This window comes from Pseudorca crassidens, chromosome 7 (genome assembly GCF_039906515.1).
Source record: "Pseudorca crassidens isolate mPseCra1 chromosome 7, mPseCra1.hap1, whole genome shotgun sequence".
Lineage (NCBI taxonomy): Eukaryota > Metazoa > Chordata > Mammalia > Artiodactyla > Delphinidae > Pseudorca > Pseudorca crassidens.
The window spans coordinates 81,371,855-81,389,631 of NC_090302.1; the positions used below are offsets into that span (position 1 = coordinate 81,371,855).

Here is a 17,777-nt window from a genome sequence, read left to right on the forward strand (position 1 = left end):
ACCCACAAAGTTAGCAGAAGGAAAGAAATCATAAAAATCAGATCTGAAATAAATGAAAAAGAAATGAAGGAAACGATAGCAAAGATCAATAAAACTAAAAGCTGGTTCTTTGAGAAGATAAACAAAATTGATAAACCATTAGCCAGACTCATCAAGAAAAAAAGGGAGAAGACTCAAATCAATCGAATTAGAAATGAAAAAGTAGAAGTAACAAGTGACACTGCAGAAATACAAAAGATCATGAGAGATTACTACAAGCAATTCTATGCCAATAAAATGGACAACCTGGAAGAAATGGACAAATTCTTAGAAATGCACAACCTGCCAAGACTGAATCAGGAAGAAATAGAAAATATGAACAGACCAATCACAAGCACTGAAATTGAAACTGTGATTAAAAATCTTCCAACAAACAAAAGCCCAGGACCAGATGGCTTCACAGGCAAATTCGATCAAACATTTAGAGAAGAGCTAACACCTATCCTTCTCAAACTCTTCCAAAATATAGCAGAGAGAGGAACACTCCCAAACTCATTCTATGAGGCCACCATCACCTGATACCAAAACCAGACAAGGATATCACAAAGAAAGAAAACTACAGGCCAATATCACTGATGAACATAGATGCAAAAATCCTCAACAAAATACTAGCAAACAGAATCCAATGGCACATTAAAAGGATCATACACCATGATCAAGTGGGCTTTATTCCAGGAATGCAAGGATTCTTCAATATATGCAAATCAATCAACGTGATACACCATAGAAACAAATTGAAGGAGAAAAACCATATGATCATCTCAATAGATGCAGAGAAAGCTTTCAACAAAATCCAACACCCATTTATGATAAAAACCCTGCAGAAAGTAGGCATAGAGGGAACTTTCCTCAACATAATAAAGACCATATATGACAAACCCACAGCCAACATCGTCCTCAATGGTGAAAAACTGAAAGCATTTCTACTAAGATCAGGAAGAAGACAAGGTTGCCCACTCTCACCACTCTTACTCAACATAGTTTTGGAAGTTTTAGCCACAGCAATCAGAGAAGAAAAGGAAATAAAAGGAATCCAAATCAGAAAAGAAGAAGTTAAGCTGTCACTGTTTGCAGATGACATTATACTATACATAGAGAATCCTAAAGATGCTACCAGAAAACTACTAGAGCTAATCAATGAATCTGGTAAAGTAGCAGGATACAAAATTAATGCACAGAAATCTCTTGCATTCCTATACACTAAGGATGAAAAATCTGAAAGTGAAATTAAAAAAACACTCCCATTTACCATTGCAACAAAAAGAATAAAATATCTAGGAATAAACCTACCTAAGGAGACAAAAGACCTGTATGCAGAAAATTATAGGACACTGATGAAAGAAATTAAAGATGATACAAACAGATGGAGAGATATACCATGTTCTTGGATTGGAAGAATCAACATTGTGAAAATGACTCTACTACCCAAAGCAATCTACAGATTCAATGCAATCCCTATCAAATTACCACTGGCATTTTTCACAGAACGAGAACAAAAAATTTCACAATTTGTATGGAAACACAAAAGACCCCAGATAGCCAAAGCAACCTTGAGAACGAAAAACAGAGCTGGAGGAATCAGGCTCCCTGACTTCAGACTATACTACAAAGCTACAGTAAACAAGACAGTATGGTACTGGCACAAAAACAGAAATATAGATCAATGGAACAGGATAGAAAGCCCAGAGATAAACCCACGCACATATGGTCATCTTATCTTTGATAAAGGAGGCAGAAATGTACAGTGCAGAAAGGACAGCCTCTTCAATAAGTGGTGCTGGGAAAACTGGACAGGTACATGTAAAAGTATGAGATTAGAACACTCCCTAACACCATACACAAAAATAAGCTCAAAATGGACTAAAGACCTAAATATAAGGCCAGAAACTATCAAACTCTTAGAGGAAAACACAGGCAGGACACTCTATGACATAAATCACCGCAAGATCCTTTTTGACCCCCCTCCTAGAGATATGGAAATAAAAACAAAAATAAACGAATGGACCTAATGAAACTTCAAAGCTTTTGCACAGCAAAGGAAACCATAAATGAGATCAAAAGACAACCCTCAGAATGTGAGAATATATTTGCAAATGAAGCAACTGACAAAGGATTAATCTCCAAAATTTACAAGCAGCTCATGCAGCTCAATAACAAAAAAACAAACAACCCAATCCAAAAATGGGCAGAAGACCTAAATAGACATTTCTCCAAAGAAGATATACAGACTGCCAACAGACACATGAAAGAATGCTCAACATCATTAATCATTAGGGAAATGCAAATCAAAACTACAGTGAGATATCATCTCACACCAGTCAGAATGGCCATCATCAAAAAATCTAGAAACAATAAATTCTGGAGAGGGTGTTGAGAAAAGGGAACCCTCTTGCACTGCTCGTCGGAATGTGAATTGGTACAGCCACTATGGAGAACAGTATGGAGGTTCCTTAAAAAACTACAAGTAGAGCTACCATATGACCCAGCAATCCCACTACTGGGCATATACCCTGAGAAAACCATAATTCAAAAAGAGTCATGTACCAAAATGTTCATTGCAGCTCTATTTACAATAGCCCAGACATGGAGACAACCTAAGTGTCCATCATCGGATGAATGGATAAAGAAGATGTGGCACATATATACAATGGAATATTACTCAGCCATAAAAAGAAATGAAATTGAGTTATTTGTAGTGAGGTGGATGGACCTAGAGTCTGTCATACAGAGTGAAGTAAGTCACAAAGAGAAAGACAAATACCGTATGCTAACACATATATATGGAATCTAAGAAAAAAAAACGTCATGAAGAACCTAGGGGTAAGACGGGAATAAAGAGACAGACCTACTAGAGAATAGACTTGGGGATATGGGGAGGGGGAGGGGTGAGCTGTGATGGGGTGAGAGAGTGGCATGGACATGTATTCACTACCAAACGTAAAATAGATAGCTAGTGGGAAGCAGCCGCATAGCACAGGGAGATCAGCTCGGTGCTTTGTGACCACCTAGAGGGGTGGGATGGGGAGGGTGGGAGGGAGGGAGACACAAGAGGGAAGAGATATGGGAACATATGTATATGTATAACTGATTCACTTTGTTATACAGCAGAAACTAACACACCATTGTAAAGCAATTATACTCCAATAAAGGTGTAAAAAAAAAAGAGAGAACTGGAACACCTGGAGAAGGCATGGCTGTTTGCCAAAGTTCCCATCTGCATTAAATCATTTGTTAATACACATAATTACCCATGATCCACTTTAAAGGCATTTTCACTCCAAATGCCACAAGTCTGCTAAAGCAGTGATTGTTGGGAAAACCTCTGAAATCCTCACCTGGCTTTAGGAAAAACCATAATTCAGGGACTCATCAGCTTCTCCCATCCACCAAATTCCATGCCCATCTGATCACCAAATGACTTTCTTACTCAAGCAAGGTTTTTCCCACTTGGAAACACTGGGATTCTTCAAAATGAAAAAAACACTGAGACTAGCAGGTTGATTATTCACACATTACATGGCCTGGGTACTTCATTTTCTTTCTCCACATATTGAGGCACATTCTTGCCAAGGAATTTTTCAACAGATTGTAGAAGAAGAAAAGAAATATGGCTCATGAGACACATCAGAGGAAACCAAACAGCAACACATCCCTCTAGTGTAATGAACAAATACCCCCGCAGCCTCAAGGAGGCTGCAAGTAACCACACTTAATTCAGAGAAAGGAAAGCCTAGCCTGGAAGCTGTGACAAGTCTGTGGGTTTTGAACTTTCAATCACCAGGAAACCCAACTCACTAACAAAGGCACCAGAAAAGATGATCGCCCTTCTGCACACAGAGGGCACCTTAGTTTTATTATATTGTTCTATTACAGAGTGAAGAACTGGCAGGCACCAATTATAATTCCCTGCAGAAATAGCACCTTCCACCTCACAGCTATCCCTTTATTACTTGACAGACTGAAAATGAAAGGATATCAGGTGATGCAAACAGGTAAGCCACCAGGTGGATTCACTCATTTCATCTGAACAATTTTAAGGCACAGCTTGGTCACAGTTTTTAGCCATCGTTCTTTAAACACTTGGAATCTATGGGGAAAAAAACCACATGTGGTCTGTGATTATATCAGGCCAGCACACACGGTCCCTTGGAGAAAACACAAGCCCATGATGCTTAAAAGCCTTCAGCTTGGGGACTTCCCTGGTGGTCCAGTGGCTAAGACTCCGTGCCCTCAATGCAGGGGGCCTGGGTTTGATCCCTGGTTAGGGAACTAGATCCCACATGCCACAACTAAGGGTTTGCGTGTCGCAAACAAAGATCCCACATACCGCAACTAAGACCCGACGCAGCCAAATAAATAAATAAATAAAATTTTAAAAAGCCCTAAGCTTGATCATTGTTTTCCTCTGACGATTTGCTGACTTCAAAAGATCAAACTCCTGCCCCCCTCCTCCCACCTCCCTCACCCTTACCCCTGACAAAAAATGTTTTGTTTTGCAATGACTTGGATTAAAACATTATTTAGAGATTTTAACATTCGGGAAAGTTAGATGACTGCTGTGTGAACTCTCTGTGCTATCTCCGCAACTTTTTGGTAAATCTAAAATTATTCCAAAATAAAAAGTTAAAAAAAATCATTAGATAATGACAACAGGGATAAAGACTGCATCAGGAGCAAGTAAAACAAATAGCTCCAGGTTAACTGAAGGAATGAAGAGTGCAGTTTAATCACAAAGAGAAAATGGGAGCATCATGCTGAAATGCAAACTGTTTTATTCCTCTTTCTTATAAAGATGCCTGTACTGTGGAAAAAACCACAAGAAGGTGCACTGGACAATGTGCCTAGAATTCTAGTGAGGAACAGGTTATAAGCTCCAGAAATTAAATGAATACATCCACCCCATGCTAGTTCTTTTTGAGGTTTCAGGTACAGAATAAGGAATGCGTTTGTCGTGCAGAGCTGCTGGTGTTCTCTGCTTCTGTGATCCAAGTGCAGCAGGAGTAATAGACAATGCCAGAAAGTGGGATAGAAAAGAACTACAAAAACCATGTGCTTGTCCATCACACTGTGCTCCCACACTCCTGGTGGACAGCTCCGGTCCCAGACACCTGCCCTGCCTGCCCCAATATACCTCAACCAGCATCACACTCAACAGACAGACCTGCAGGAGGGCAATACAGAAACCATCCCTGTTGTGAAAGATGAGAGAGAACAAAGAGGGGGTTTACTCTCCTGTCTAAGATATAACTACCTACAATTTATGCAAGATCAGAGAAAAGAAAATTTAAGAACTGAGGACACTCAACCTATAGAATATCTTTTCTCCACCCTTACTAGGATGAATGGAATTTTATACACAAGATTAGTATGCTGGTAATTCTAAGCATTTCAGTGAGTTCTAGAGAGAGAATCCATTCCTGGGCTAGGTGAAATTCAAACCCTCCTGCATTATTTGGATTGAATGAAACCACACCGAACACAGAGCTTGCAATGTAGGAGGTACCCAATAAATGGTAGCTTCCTCCCTCCATATGGCCTCATACCTATGGAGTTATATATTAAAACTTTAAATAAATGTTTTTTTACGGTAGTGAATGTGACATCTGAGACAAGGAGAATCATATATGTCTAAAAAAAATAAAGATAGACAGTGTGAATTAGGCAGTAAATGGCTGAAGACCCACCAGCAGTGTTGAAGGGAGACAGCATTTGCATAAACAGATGAAACAAGTATACTGAAGCCTGATGCCATAAAAGACATTTTATATTTAGGGCCTGTTGAGTCCACATCCAGCAAAGCTCCTCCAAGGATCAAGGAGGGTCAGCCACTGAAGCTCCTGGCTGCATGGGCTCAGGTGGGCTCTAAGTGGAAGTACTTACTAATTCTGCATCACTTTTTTTTAAAAAAAACTTTTATTTTAGAATAGTTTTAGACACACAGAAAAGCTGCAGAGGTAATACAGAGTTCCTGTATACCCTTCACTCCATTTTGCCTGTTAACATCTTACATTACCATGGTATATTTGTTACTACTGAGAAGCCAACATGGGCAAATTACTGTTAAACAAACTCCACAGTTTATTCATATTTTAATAATAGTTTTTCCACTAACATCCTTCTTCTCTTCCAGGATCCCATCCGGGGTAACTCATTACATTTAGTCACCATGTCTCCTTGGGCTCTTCTTACCTGTGATGGTTTCTCAGACTTTCCTTCTTTCTTAAGACCTTGATGGTTTTGAGGAGTACTGGTCAGGTATTTTGTAGAATGTTCCGTGATTTGGGATCGTCTGACGTTTTTCTCCTGGTGAGACTAGGTTTATGGGTTTGGGGGAAGAAGACTACAGAGGCGTAGCGCTCTTCTTCTACATCATGGGCCACATTCTAGCAACATGACTTACCACTCATGATGTTGACCTTGACCACCTGGCCAAGGTGGTGCTGGCCAGGTTTCTCCACTGTAAGGTTACTTTTTCCCCCTGCTTCCATACTCTAGTAAGTCACTAAGTATAGCCCATACTGTAATAGTCAGGGGAGGCTTAAGCTCCACCGCCTTATTACATAAATTAATAATAAATTAATTACTTGGAATCCTTGAGTAAGAAAGATTCATCTCTTCTCCCTCACTTACTTTCTTATTCATTCATTCAGTTATATATCAGCATGGACTCATGGATATTTTATACTTTCAGTTATAATCCAATACCAGGTTATTTATTTTATTGCTTAAATTATTCCAATTTTGGTCAGCTCTTCCAGGATGGCTCCTGCATCCCTTTGACCTGCCCCATTCCTTTTGCTTTTCGAGCAATGCCTTCATTTCTGATACTACAAGGTAGTCTCGGTTCATCTTGTATACTCCCTGTACCAGCCCTAGAATCAGCCATTTCTCCAAGGAGAACAGCTTCCTTTTATGAGCGAATGGTACTAGAAAGCAAGATCTGTGCACTGGGGGTTTTGCCATAGGCTTTTGCACTTTGAGATCATGCTGCAACTGACAGGCTCGGCCCTCCTCTGGAGGTCTGCTCTAGGGCACATGTTCAGTCCACCAGCATCTTCTTCCTGAATTATGGTGGTTGTGTGTCACGGGCTTCATGCTTTTCTGTGGTGGGGCTTCAGTTTGAGTAATTTTCCTGCCCTCTCTCTCACCCATCACTCACCCCAGGGAAGGTACAGTGAATTGTCTGCTCGGCGGTTTTGAAAGAGAGAACTAAGTCAGCTTAACCCCCTCAGGGCTCTCTCTCTCCAATGTGCCCGACAGAAGAGCAGGGGCAGCGGTCAGCCGTCTGACCCTGTCAGGAGGCCCCGGGGTTGTCTAGTAAGCTGACGACTGGGTGGAAAGTCGGACTCACTTAGGGGCACAGGATGAGGAGGCCCACTGCGGCCACACTGCTAAGCCATGTCAGTCAGTCAACCATTCATGCATTTTTTGGTTCCTTAGTTAACAAACACTTATTTACCTCCTACACATGCCAGGCTCTGTTCTAGGCACTGGTGATATAGCAGTGGGAAAACAAAGCAAAAACAGAATTCCTGGGCTTCCCTGGTGGCACAGTGGTTGAGAGTCTGCCTGCCAATGCAGGGGACACTGGTTCAAGCTCTGGTCCAGAAAGATCCCACATGTCACAGAGCAACTAAGCCCTTGCAACACAACTACTGAGCCTGTGCTCTAGAGCCCACAGGCCACAACTACTGAGCTCACGCGCCTAGAGCCCGTGCTCCGCAACAAAGAGTAACCCCCACTCACCGCTACTAGGGAAAGCCTGCACGCAGCAACACAGACCCAACGCAGCCAAAAATAAATAAATAAATAAAAAAGAAGTGATGCTGGTGGCATTCAGTGATGATTCTCTAATAAGGAACTTTTGGAGGAAAGTTGTAAAAATTATTCTTGAGACCACAGATCTTATGAATGCTTCTCTGAAAGTGATGCCAACACTCTAGCAGTTTGAGAGGCGTGGCTCTAGGTTCCCTTCCTTCACCCCTGCTTATCAGTTCCTCCTGGCTTTCACATTTAATTGGGTCTGGCACATGTGAGTGTTCTCTCTTCACCTGCATCCATCTGACAGATCTGACCACTTTGCATATTAACGACTTGGCCACCTACCAACAGCATAAGCACCGGGATAAATCCTGGTGGAGCTTCTCTCCTCTGCTTCAGCGGAGGAAATGCTTGAAATGGTCTTGAAATGCTTTGAGATCTACAGCAATAAAAGCACAGGGAAACAATTTACTTGCTTGATGACAGGACCACTTGGTTCTTGCATAACAGAGAAGTCTTTTGGAAGTTCATGTGTACATCTCAACATCATCGCAATCACACCCAACTCATAAAATCTCTCTCTGGTCTAAGAGATGCCCCCAGAACAAAATGACTTCTTGGACCATTTTATTTATTAGAGTTAAGTGACTACAGTTCAGCATTCCTTTAATATGCAACTTAAGGACTCCCCAAGTAATGTGTTCTCTGCTAAATTACCCAGAGACACATAATTTGGAAATAAGAAGCCACCTGACATCTATGTTCGAAGGACACAGACAACCTAACACACAATTTAGGTAAAAACAACTCAACAGGCTTCACCTCTTCTATCATCTAAAAAAATGCAACATCAACGGTTTTGCCCTTTTACTGTGTATAAGGAAACCTCTTTCCTTATGCATAATTCACTGCCTTTCACTTCCACTCTCTGCATGTTCTTACACGTGGATGGACCCCCAGGCCAGCTGCCCCAGTGGCAGACCCCAGAGAGCAGCCCCATTGTGTTAACCCACTGGGCTGACTAATGCGGCATCACACGGAGGTAAGGAAGCCAATGACTGGATCTCAGGTTCCTCCCTGCACTTACTGCCCACCATTCACCTCAGCCCAAAGTCTCAGGCAGAATGAACCCGTTAAATGGGCTTGGAAAATGAAGCAAGTTTCCCTCTCCACGTGCCACTCACAGAGCATGTTTCAGTAACGAATGCACAGGGCACTGTAGCCTTTGGAGCCAGCAGGGATGGAGAAAGCAAAGAAAACAAAGCCCAAAAGGATGAGAAAAGGCAGAAGTAGTAGCTTTCTGTTCCCATACAACTTAACAAGTTATAAATAGATGGGGAAATGGACAAGCTAGAAAAAATATTTTACTACAAAGAGAAATGAAAACCTTCAGTATTTAGACAAAGAAAGAAGCAAAGAGGATTGCCACAAAAGCCACCACCTCTGCATACAAGGAACTATACCAAAGGTTACAAATGCTGTTCTAAGCACTAGAATGCTTTCATCTCAAATTACTTTGGTTATTAATTACCCAAATATTTCCAAGACCTCCCACAAGAGAAAAAAGATACAATGCTCTTCTGAAGCCTGGCAGAATGTTAGGTCAGGAAACAAACTGGGTTACCCATCTGGAGTTTACAGGCTGAGAAGTTATCATTTTTCCCCAATAGATTTTGGAGTCACTTGGAGGGACCAAGAAAAAAAAAGTGCTTTTTTTTTTTTTTTTTCCTGGGTTGAAAATGAGAATTTTATTTTCTTCCACTTGCTTTTCACTATACAGGTAGAGTTTATGCCGCGCTTGACTTCTGAAAAGATATTCAGACAAAGTCAGAAGTCAGTTTTACTTTCCTGCTAGGGATCTGCTGCAGGGAGTTACATATTTGTAACAAAAGGACATGTGCCTGCAGCTGTAGAGCTGCTCACACTGCCCGTCTGTGTGCAGCAGGGAATGCTAACTAATGGGGCCAGCCTGCGTGTTGAAATAGCATCATCCACTAGAGGCCAGAATGAAGCCGCCTGTTCAGTGCTGCTGAGGCCCATTCAGATCCCAGATGAACACAGACTTAGGAAGAAATGAAACACAATGACGTCAGGGAGTGACACCATGCCCGTCGGTGACATGCCAGCACAATGCATTTCTGAATCCTCTTACGCGGAGTTTCCTTCCACATCTGAATCAGTGACCAAAGGAGGCACTGACAGGACATCTGTCAGCAAGAGTGACACTTGTATTGAGGACTCTGGAACGAGTGTGGTCAGGTCTTTCCTGAACTGAGGATGAGAAGGACGGGAAAGAGCAAGGAAGGCACAGATGTTGGCACGAGAGGGGCCGAGATACACCTGTGTGGCTGATATGGGTGACAGCAAAGGAGAACACAGAAACGGGTGGGGAAAATGCCCTTCAGTTCTCAGACCTGGAGCTGGGCTGTGAACCCAGTGGAGCCCAGTCCGTTCATGGGGAGCTAGTTAACTACACACAGCACATACACGACATGGAATACGATGCAGCCACCGAAGAATGAAGTAGACCTGTTTGTCTGTTGTGGAAAGGCCTCTAAGACATGCTGATGTGAGAAACTAGCAGACGGTATGCTCTTGAGTGATGGCATTTGTGTGCATTTGTTAAGGACGTGCACCAGCAGAGACACATCCCCACACACGTATAAAATTCTTCCCAAAGGAACACACCGACAATAACGACAACAACAAGGCTTGCAATTAGGGCTCCTGCACCTGCTGTGGCCCCCAGTCAGGGTCAGATCCTTCTCTGAAGCCTCTCCTCAGTTTCTTACAGTTATCACCTCAGTAAGACACCCCTGGCCGCCACATGTAAAATCGCAATCGCTCCAGCACTGTCTACCCCGATTTGCTGCTTTATTTTCCTCCAAAACACCTATTGCCATCTGCCACATTTCACGGGTCAGTCTTTTTTTCTTATTTTTAGGCCATGCTATGGGATCTTATTTCCCCGACCAGGGATTGAACCCATGCTCCCTGCATTGGGAGTGCAGGGCTCTTAACCACTGGACCACCAGGGAAGTCCCTGTGGGTTACTTATTTACGTGTGTGTTTTATCTTCTGTCTCACTCCACTGGAACGTAAGTGCTAGGAAGGGAGGGACATTTTGTCTGTTTTGTTCCCTACTGTGTCCCCAGTGCCTAAGGCAGCATCTGTTCATAATAGGGTCTCCAAAAGTTTGTTACATAAATTAGTTAAGACAAGTCCTCTGTTGTTGTTCTGAAGGGTAAAAAGAGCTAGAAGTTACTTAAGGTTACCAAGGCAATGAGACTGAGATGAAGCCGCTGCTCTGCCCCCAGTTGACTACCCTCCAGAAGTGGGTCCCAGGAATCCAGGGCATCTCCCTTCTGTTGGGACTTTATACTTAAAAGCTTTCGCTATCTGGAATGACTCTGCTGCAAAGTTCTAACAGGGGAATGCAGCTATTCATAGACTTTTGACGGAAAGATAGCCCTCTTCTCCTAGAAAAGTCACTCACTTCAGCCAACAGCACAGGTTTGAGAGACTCTTGAAAAGCTGGGGAAGAAGGACACCTGCCCGGCAGGTCAAACCAGCAGACCAGCCGGCTGCTGATGGGAGGACAACTGTGTCAGCCAGGCCGCCCTCATACCCCTGCCTGGAATGAAGTTCTCTACACAGCCCATTTCACTCAGCCCCAAACTCGGCACCCCCAAAGATGCAGCAGAATACAAGGAACGGCCCAGCCAGAATTCTTAGCAGGGAGGGGAGTGTCTTCCTATCATCATATTTTGCTGAAATAATTCTGAATTGTGCCTTTGAAGTAGAGAATGGCAGAGCCTGGAGATTCTCTTTGCCGAAGTCTTGCTAATGGAGACATCTCCAAATACTGATTGAATTCTTGGGGCAACGGCTTAAGCAATCTATCCCTATTTCACCACTTAAAAAAACAATTGTGAGAAACATTTTTGGAATAAAGTATTTGTTGTCATGTGGACAAATATACAGAAGTTGGGCTAACTGTAGATATCAATGGGATTTTTTTTTCTACTTCTCCATTCCTAACTACAAATTAGTTACCTCCTGAAGAGGTATCTACTTAGTATGTAGACGGGAAATCACGTGATGCAATTTCATGCTTGGTTTGTGTTCTCTTCAGTTTTATTTATCAGGTGGTTTGCATTCTATTTTAAATGCGGTCATTCTTAAATGCATGAATGTCTACAGCAATATTGCTCTTCCCAGATTATCAAATGTGTCACTACTTCAAGCATCTAGAAGCCGGTCCAGGACATAGGTGAAAAGAGCTAAAGTAACGCTGTATCAAAGAAAAATGAATGCACTTTGCTTCTTATGTTTTCATTCAAAGCTTTATCAACTATTATTTAACAGACAAGCTTAACAAGTATGCTTAATTAATTTCTAAATCTAAAGCAGAGTGGAAGGAAAATAAGCCTAGGAAAAAGATGTCATAGTCAGGCAGCTGCAATGACTCAGAGATGAGATAGATGATAATAATAAAAGAATAAAATAAGAATACAGATAGTGAATATTCATAACAAACATCAATTGTCAAGACAATATTTAACTATGACTGGTGTATACTGAAATGGCAGAAAGATTTCTAATGTATTCTAGAAAAATTTAAACCAGAAATGGCTTTAAAAGAAAGGAGTGTTTAAAAAAGAAAGATGTTCTTATCTGAATTATTCCTTAAAAGGTCCCAACTCAACTCTTAAAGCTAACAAAATGGAAATTATTATATATGTGGAATATATAATATACAAACATATATTCCATATATATATAATAATACATAGATCAGAGCTGATTGATAGACACATGGCAATCCACTAAAAATGAGTGGCTTCCCACAAACGTTACAGTTATTTCTGCATTTATTCATTTATTTGATAAGTATTGAGCACTTATTAAGATCTAAGCACTGTGCTAGTTCCCAGTGAGCGGCACAGACTTGTTCTTGACCTTGAAGACCCTCCTTACATTCTACTTCATTACATTTTACATTTCATTTCCTTGAAAGAGGAAAACAGGGCACTCTGGGAGCAAGTAAACAAGTAGACCAGACCTAGTCTGAAGGTGGTGGGTGGGAAGCTCTCATGGGGCTTTGGGCTTGGATCTGAAGTGATTATCACTTAAGTAAGTAAGGGGCTGCTGGTGGGATAGAGAGCGTGCACCACCACAGGGGAACTGAAGAGGGCCCTGCGGTTGGTGTGAAGGGGGCAAGAGGCAGAGGTGGAAACAGCCTGAGCCCAGAGGGACATGTTAATGTGGTCCATCTTTATTCTAAGGGCCACAGCAATCCATTGCAGAGTGACCTTCTATGACATTCGAAAAAATCCCTTTGATGGTGGTGTGGAGATCAGAGTGAGAGTCAGAGTGGTTAAGGGGGACAAGGTAGGAGGCTCTTGCAGTCATCCAGGGAGAGCAGATGGTAAGGGGGCGAGCATGAAGAGGAGGCGCTGGATTCAAAAAGATATTTAGGAGGTAAAAATTGACAGGATTTGGAAAGGACCAAATATGGAGGTGGGAAAAGGAGAGGCAGGGATGACCTCAGGGATCTAGCCTGGGCAGTTAGGTGCACAGTGGAGGACACTACAGAGGAAAAGTGGTATTACGGGATGGAGAGCGGGGATCCATGAATATAGTTTTGGACCTGCCAAGTGTGGAGCTCCAGTGAGACATTCAAATGGCCACATCAATCAAGAAGGTGTATGTATGCGTCTGGAGTCCAGAGGCCAGTTCTGGGTACAAGATATAAGCTTCAAGCCCTGCACGTCCACTGGGTATGGATCCTATGAACTTAGGGGGACAACAGATCTTAATGTTAAACTCATTACTGGGAACGAACCAAAAGTTCCCAAGGGAAAAGTGTTTTTGATAAGTTTGGTTCCAGAGAACTAAACCACTTACACTTTCCAAAGACATTGGCTGAAACAAGAAAAATGGATTCTACGTCATAAAGCTCAAAAAGGGCACATAAACATGTAATCTAACAGTGCACAGTGGCTATAATTCAATACAGGGACACATCAACAGCATACTACATACAGATGTCTTCACAGCGAAATCTACTCAACCAAAAGTTCACAGTCACATTCTAGGGATGGCATTCAGGATAACCAGAAATCTGAACAGATCTATGCAGTATCTAAGAGTTTAAAGCAGTGGTGGCCTAGGCATGACTTGGTTAAGAAATCTGGTGTTAATGGCCCACAGGATTGAAGAATAGGAGGCTGGAGAGGAAACAGAACGGAGGGGTTCAAAGCAAGGGTTCTCATGTCAAATGGGTTTGGACACCGGCTCTGCCACTTACTAACTAGGTGACCTTGGACAAGATCCTCACCTAAGATCAGTGACCTCTTCTGTAAAATGGACTGCTGGGAGGAATATATGAGACACTGAATGCAACATGTTTGACACATACAGAGTTGGTACTTAAAAAACATTCACTGTTTTGATGACGATGATAATGACAATGACATGGACTGTTTTCTGAAAGGGGTATAAACACCTACCAAAAAGGTAAGAGAGTTCTAGGACAAGTTTGGATGCACCAAATAGACATACTATTAATCTTACTTTGACTCATCAAATCCTACACGTATACAGCACTTAATAATTTTCAAAGTACTTCCATGGACTTTATTCATTTAATCTTCACAAAACTCCTTCAAAGTCGAAGAGTAAATACTGTGCCCATTTTGAAGATGATGAAACTGAATCTTGGAGAGTTTAAGTAACTCATTCAAAGCCCCTCAGTTAATAAGTGGCAGGGCCATGATTCATACCCAAGGCTTTTCATTTCAGCTTCTATATTCCGGCACTGGTTAAGGATCCCAGAACAAAGAGAAAACAAAGTTGAGGAACTCTTTGGAGAAGTCTGTTTTAGAAGACACCTCTATAGAAAGTTGCCAAATACAATATGAAAGCTGGATGAGAGTGCTTGCCATCTTGGAAGCAAAGCCAAGCGATGGAGAGAGACTGAAGGCTCATGTTATTGTGTTAAGTTGCTAGAAGAAACTCCAAAACATTTTCAAATAATCAAACCAATTCATTTTTTTCTGATGCCCCACTAGTTTTAGTAGTGCTTCCATCACTTGAAACCAAACCAATCCTGACTAATAATCTGGACATTAGGCAACTCATTACTCCTTCAACAAAATCCAAGCATCTTACCTCTATGACTGTACTCATGCTATTTCCACCAACTGGTATTCCTTTTTTTAATCTGTTCAACTACTATCTATCCTTCAAAGCCTCCTTTCTTACTATCTGACAAATAAGGCCTCTCCTGATTCCACCAGTACCATAACTTCTTTTGCTCCCCAAGCACTGTTGCGCTTCTCTTATAGAACTCCACACTCTGGAGTAACTGTCTCTTCTTCCTTTCTGTGTCTGTTATAGCATCCTGTACAGCATCTTGCACATGGCAGACCTTCAGTACATAATTGATTTTACCACAGTGTATAAACCAGAATGTTAATTAATTTTTCAGAAGATTGCCAATGCTAATACTTAGTTATTTAAAATGTTATTATGTGACAAAACAAAAGAGAAGTCAAACCTTGGCTTTGCATCTCTAAGTTTATGAGATGAACATGCAGTACTAGACATTTCCCAGTGTCCCCCACAGCTGGTCATTCTGGAGGTCATTTTGTGGGTAGCAGAACATAACCTCCCTAGAAGTATAAAATACAAAGTTACAAATCCTTCGTGCTTCATCTAGATTTTATAGATTTTATTTTCCAGATGTATTTTGTTATCTCTGTTGATGCAAGCCATGTTACTCAGCTTCCCAAATCTTATAAAAATATTATAAGCATACTTTAATAATATTCTACCATTTTATCTGTATCTCAAAATAGCTTTGGAATGTTATATTTTACTATTGTTTGTAACAAATCATGTAATTCACTTCCAAAAACAAGGAAAGAGAATGAATTCAAATAAGAAAATTTTTTGCATAAACATCTAGCAAGGTATTTTAAATTCCTAATCTGAGCTTATTCTATGAAATAAAAATGCATTAATCATTTTCTACCTACATAGCACTTAAATTGGAGAGACAGATTTTATTTTCTAATGCTTGGTTGTTAAAATGTATTTTACATGAAACACATATAATACTTATTCCCACACAAACTACTACACAGCAAAATGAATAGAATCATCACACTCATGAAAAATGCAGGCATCGGAGAGAGATATCTATTCAACCAGAAGAATGCTATAGCATTTACCTTTCAAAATAACTATTTTCTAAGATTACTTTTAATTAGCTAATGGCTTTTGTTCTGCCACACACACACAATCAATGTATTTGCATAGTATCTCACAGTTTATACTTTACTCTGATAATTATCCCTCTTATGAATTGAAGGTTTGTTCCCCCCAACAGAATTCATATGTGGAAACTCTACCCCCTAATGAGATGGTATTAGGAGGTGGGGCCTTTGGGAGGGGATTAGAATTAGATGAGGTCATGAGGGTGGAGCCCTCATGAATGCGATTAGTACCCTCGAAAGAGTCACAGAAGAGCTTGCTTCCCCTCTCTGCTTCTGCCATGTGAGAACAGAGCAAAAGACAGCCATCTATGAACCAGGGAGCAGGCCCTCACTAGACACTGGGTCTGCTGGCACCTTGATCTTGGACTTTCCAGCCTCCAGAACTGTGAGAAATAAATATTTGTTCTTTAAGCCACCCAGTGTACGGTATTTTTCTTACAGCAGCCCAAAGAGACTAAGACAATGCCCATTTCATATTTATGGAAAATGAAACTAAGAGGTAATATATGAAGGAGCTTGTGTCTCAAACCCAGTGGCCACGTGGCATGTTATACAAGTGCCAATCATGAGACTGTCTTCCCCAGCTTTGGTTTCATACCATAGTTGCCTTGAGGTTTCCAAAAGCTAGTCTCTTCCAGAGCTGCCTCTGCTGCACAGCCTTGTCCTGGGGGATGGGTGCCCCCTTTGCCTTCCACAGCTGCATGGCTCTCACTCCCATCTCTCCACTCCCTGGCCTCCCTGTCCAGGATGGCACCTTTAGACTTGCCTCTCCCTTCTGGAGATGTGATTACCAATTCTGATTCGGACAGTCTAGGCCCCTGGAAAGGCCAAGAGGAGTTGCTCTCTTCTGAAGAAAGACCCCTGATCTTATTCGGCATACGCAGAAAATTCTTAGAAATATGTCTCCAGTACACTGGCCCCTTGCTCTGGTTCACATGGTGGCTCACCCCCCCCAGGAGAGGCTGTCACCAACATCCTGGAGGGGGAGGATCCCTTCAAATCGGCTTTGGAGATCTCTTTGGAAATGGGGTGACTTGAAGGTGGTATCTTTTCCTATTGCTCATGAGTTGTTTGCCTGGTGACCACTCGGGGTGTCTGTACTGATCTCCTGTCTACCCCAGGTGGTGACAATTGGTCAAACCAAGCCCTGCTGAGCACACCGTGTGCCTCTGCAGTGGGTCCATGGATGTACATGAAACTCACGGTTCTCCCAGGGGCCCTCTGACACATTCAGCGAGAGGCTGGCCATCTGAGGGGCCACTTAACTTTTGGGACGTGTTAGGTTAGCAGGACTCGGCACACTTCTGTTCAGACAGCCTCTTGGCATTCTCCCTGTAATAGTCTTCCCTGCGCTCTCCGTGATGGCATGTTTCCATCCATTTTTATGCTTAATGTCTGTTTGGGGGGACCCCAAACTGAACCCCACATTGTCTGATTCCTTTCTCCTTCCATTGGAGCTGCTAGAGGGGAGCATACTTTGACTCCCAGGCAGTCTCTGGATGAGGTCTTCACCTCTGGAGCTGTCAGCTTTGAATTCTGCTCTGACATCCTTGGGGTGTGCTATGCGGCTGCTTCCCACTAGCTATCTATTTTACATTTGGTAGTGTATACCTGTCCATGCCACTCTCTCACTTCGTCCAGGCTTACCCTTCCTCCTTCCCGTGTCCTCATCCATTCTCTACATCTTCATCT

The 17,777-nt window shown here is 42.0% G+C and overlaps 1 protein-coding gene across 1 annotated transcript in view; it reads right to left on the minus strand.

Annotated features, from left to right (window-relative positions):
- Window positions 1–17,558, minus strand: part of LOC137227099 (uncharacterized) — a 91,665-nt gene extending 74,107 nt beyond the window's left edge. The window contains exons 1-3 of the mRNA XM_067742443.1: window positions 16,684–17,558; window positions 15,365–15,479; window positions 8,146–8,239 (exon numbers count right to left, since the gene is read on the minus strand). Coding sequence (XP_067598544.1) covers window positions 8,146–8,239; window positions 15,365–15,479; window positions 16,684–16,963 — 489 coding nt within the window. The 5' untranslated portion in view covers window positions 16,964–17,558. The remainder of the gene's footprint in view (window positions 1–8,145; window positions 8,240–15,364; window positions 15,480–16,683) is intronic.
- Window positions 17,559–17,777: the final 219 nt, after the last annotated feature.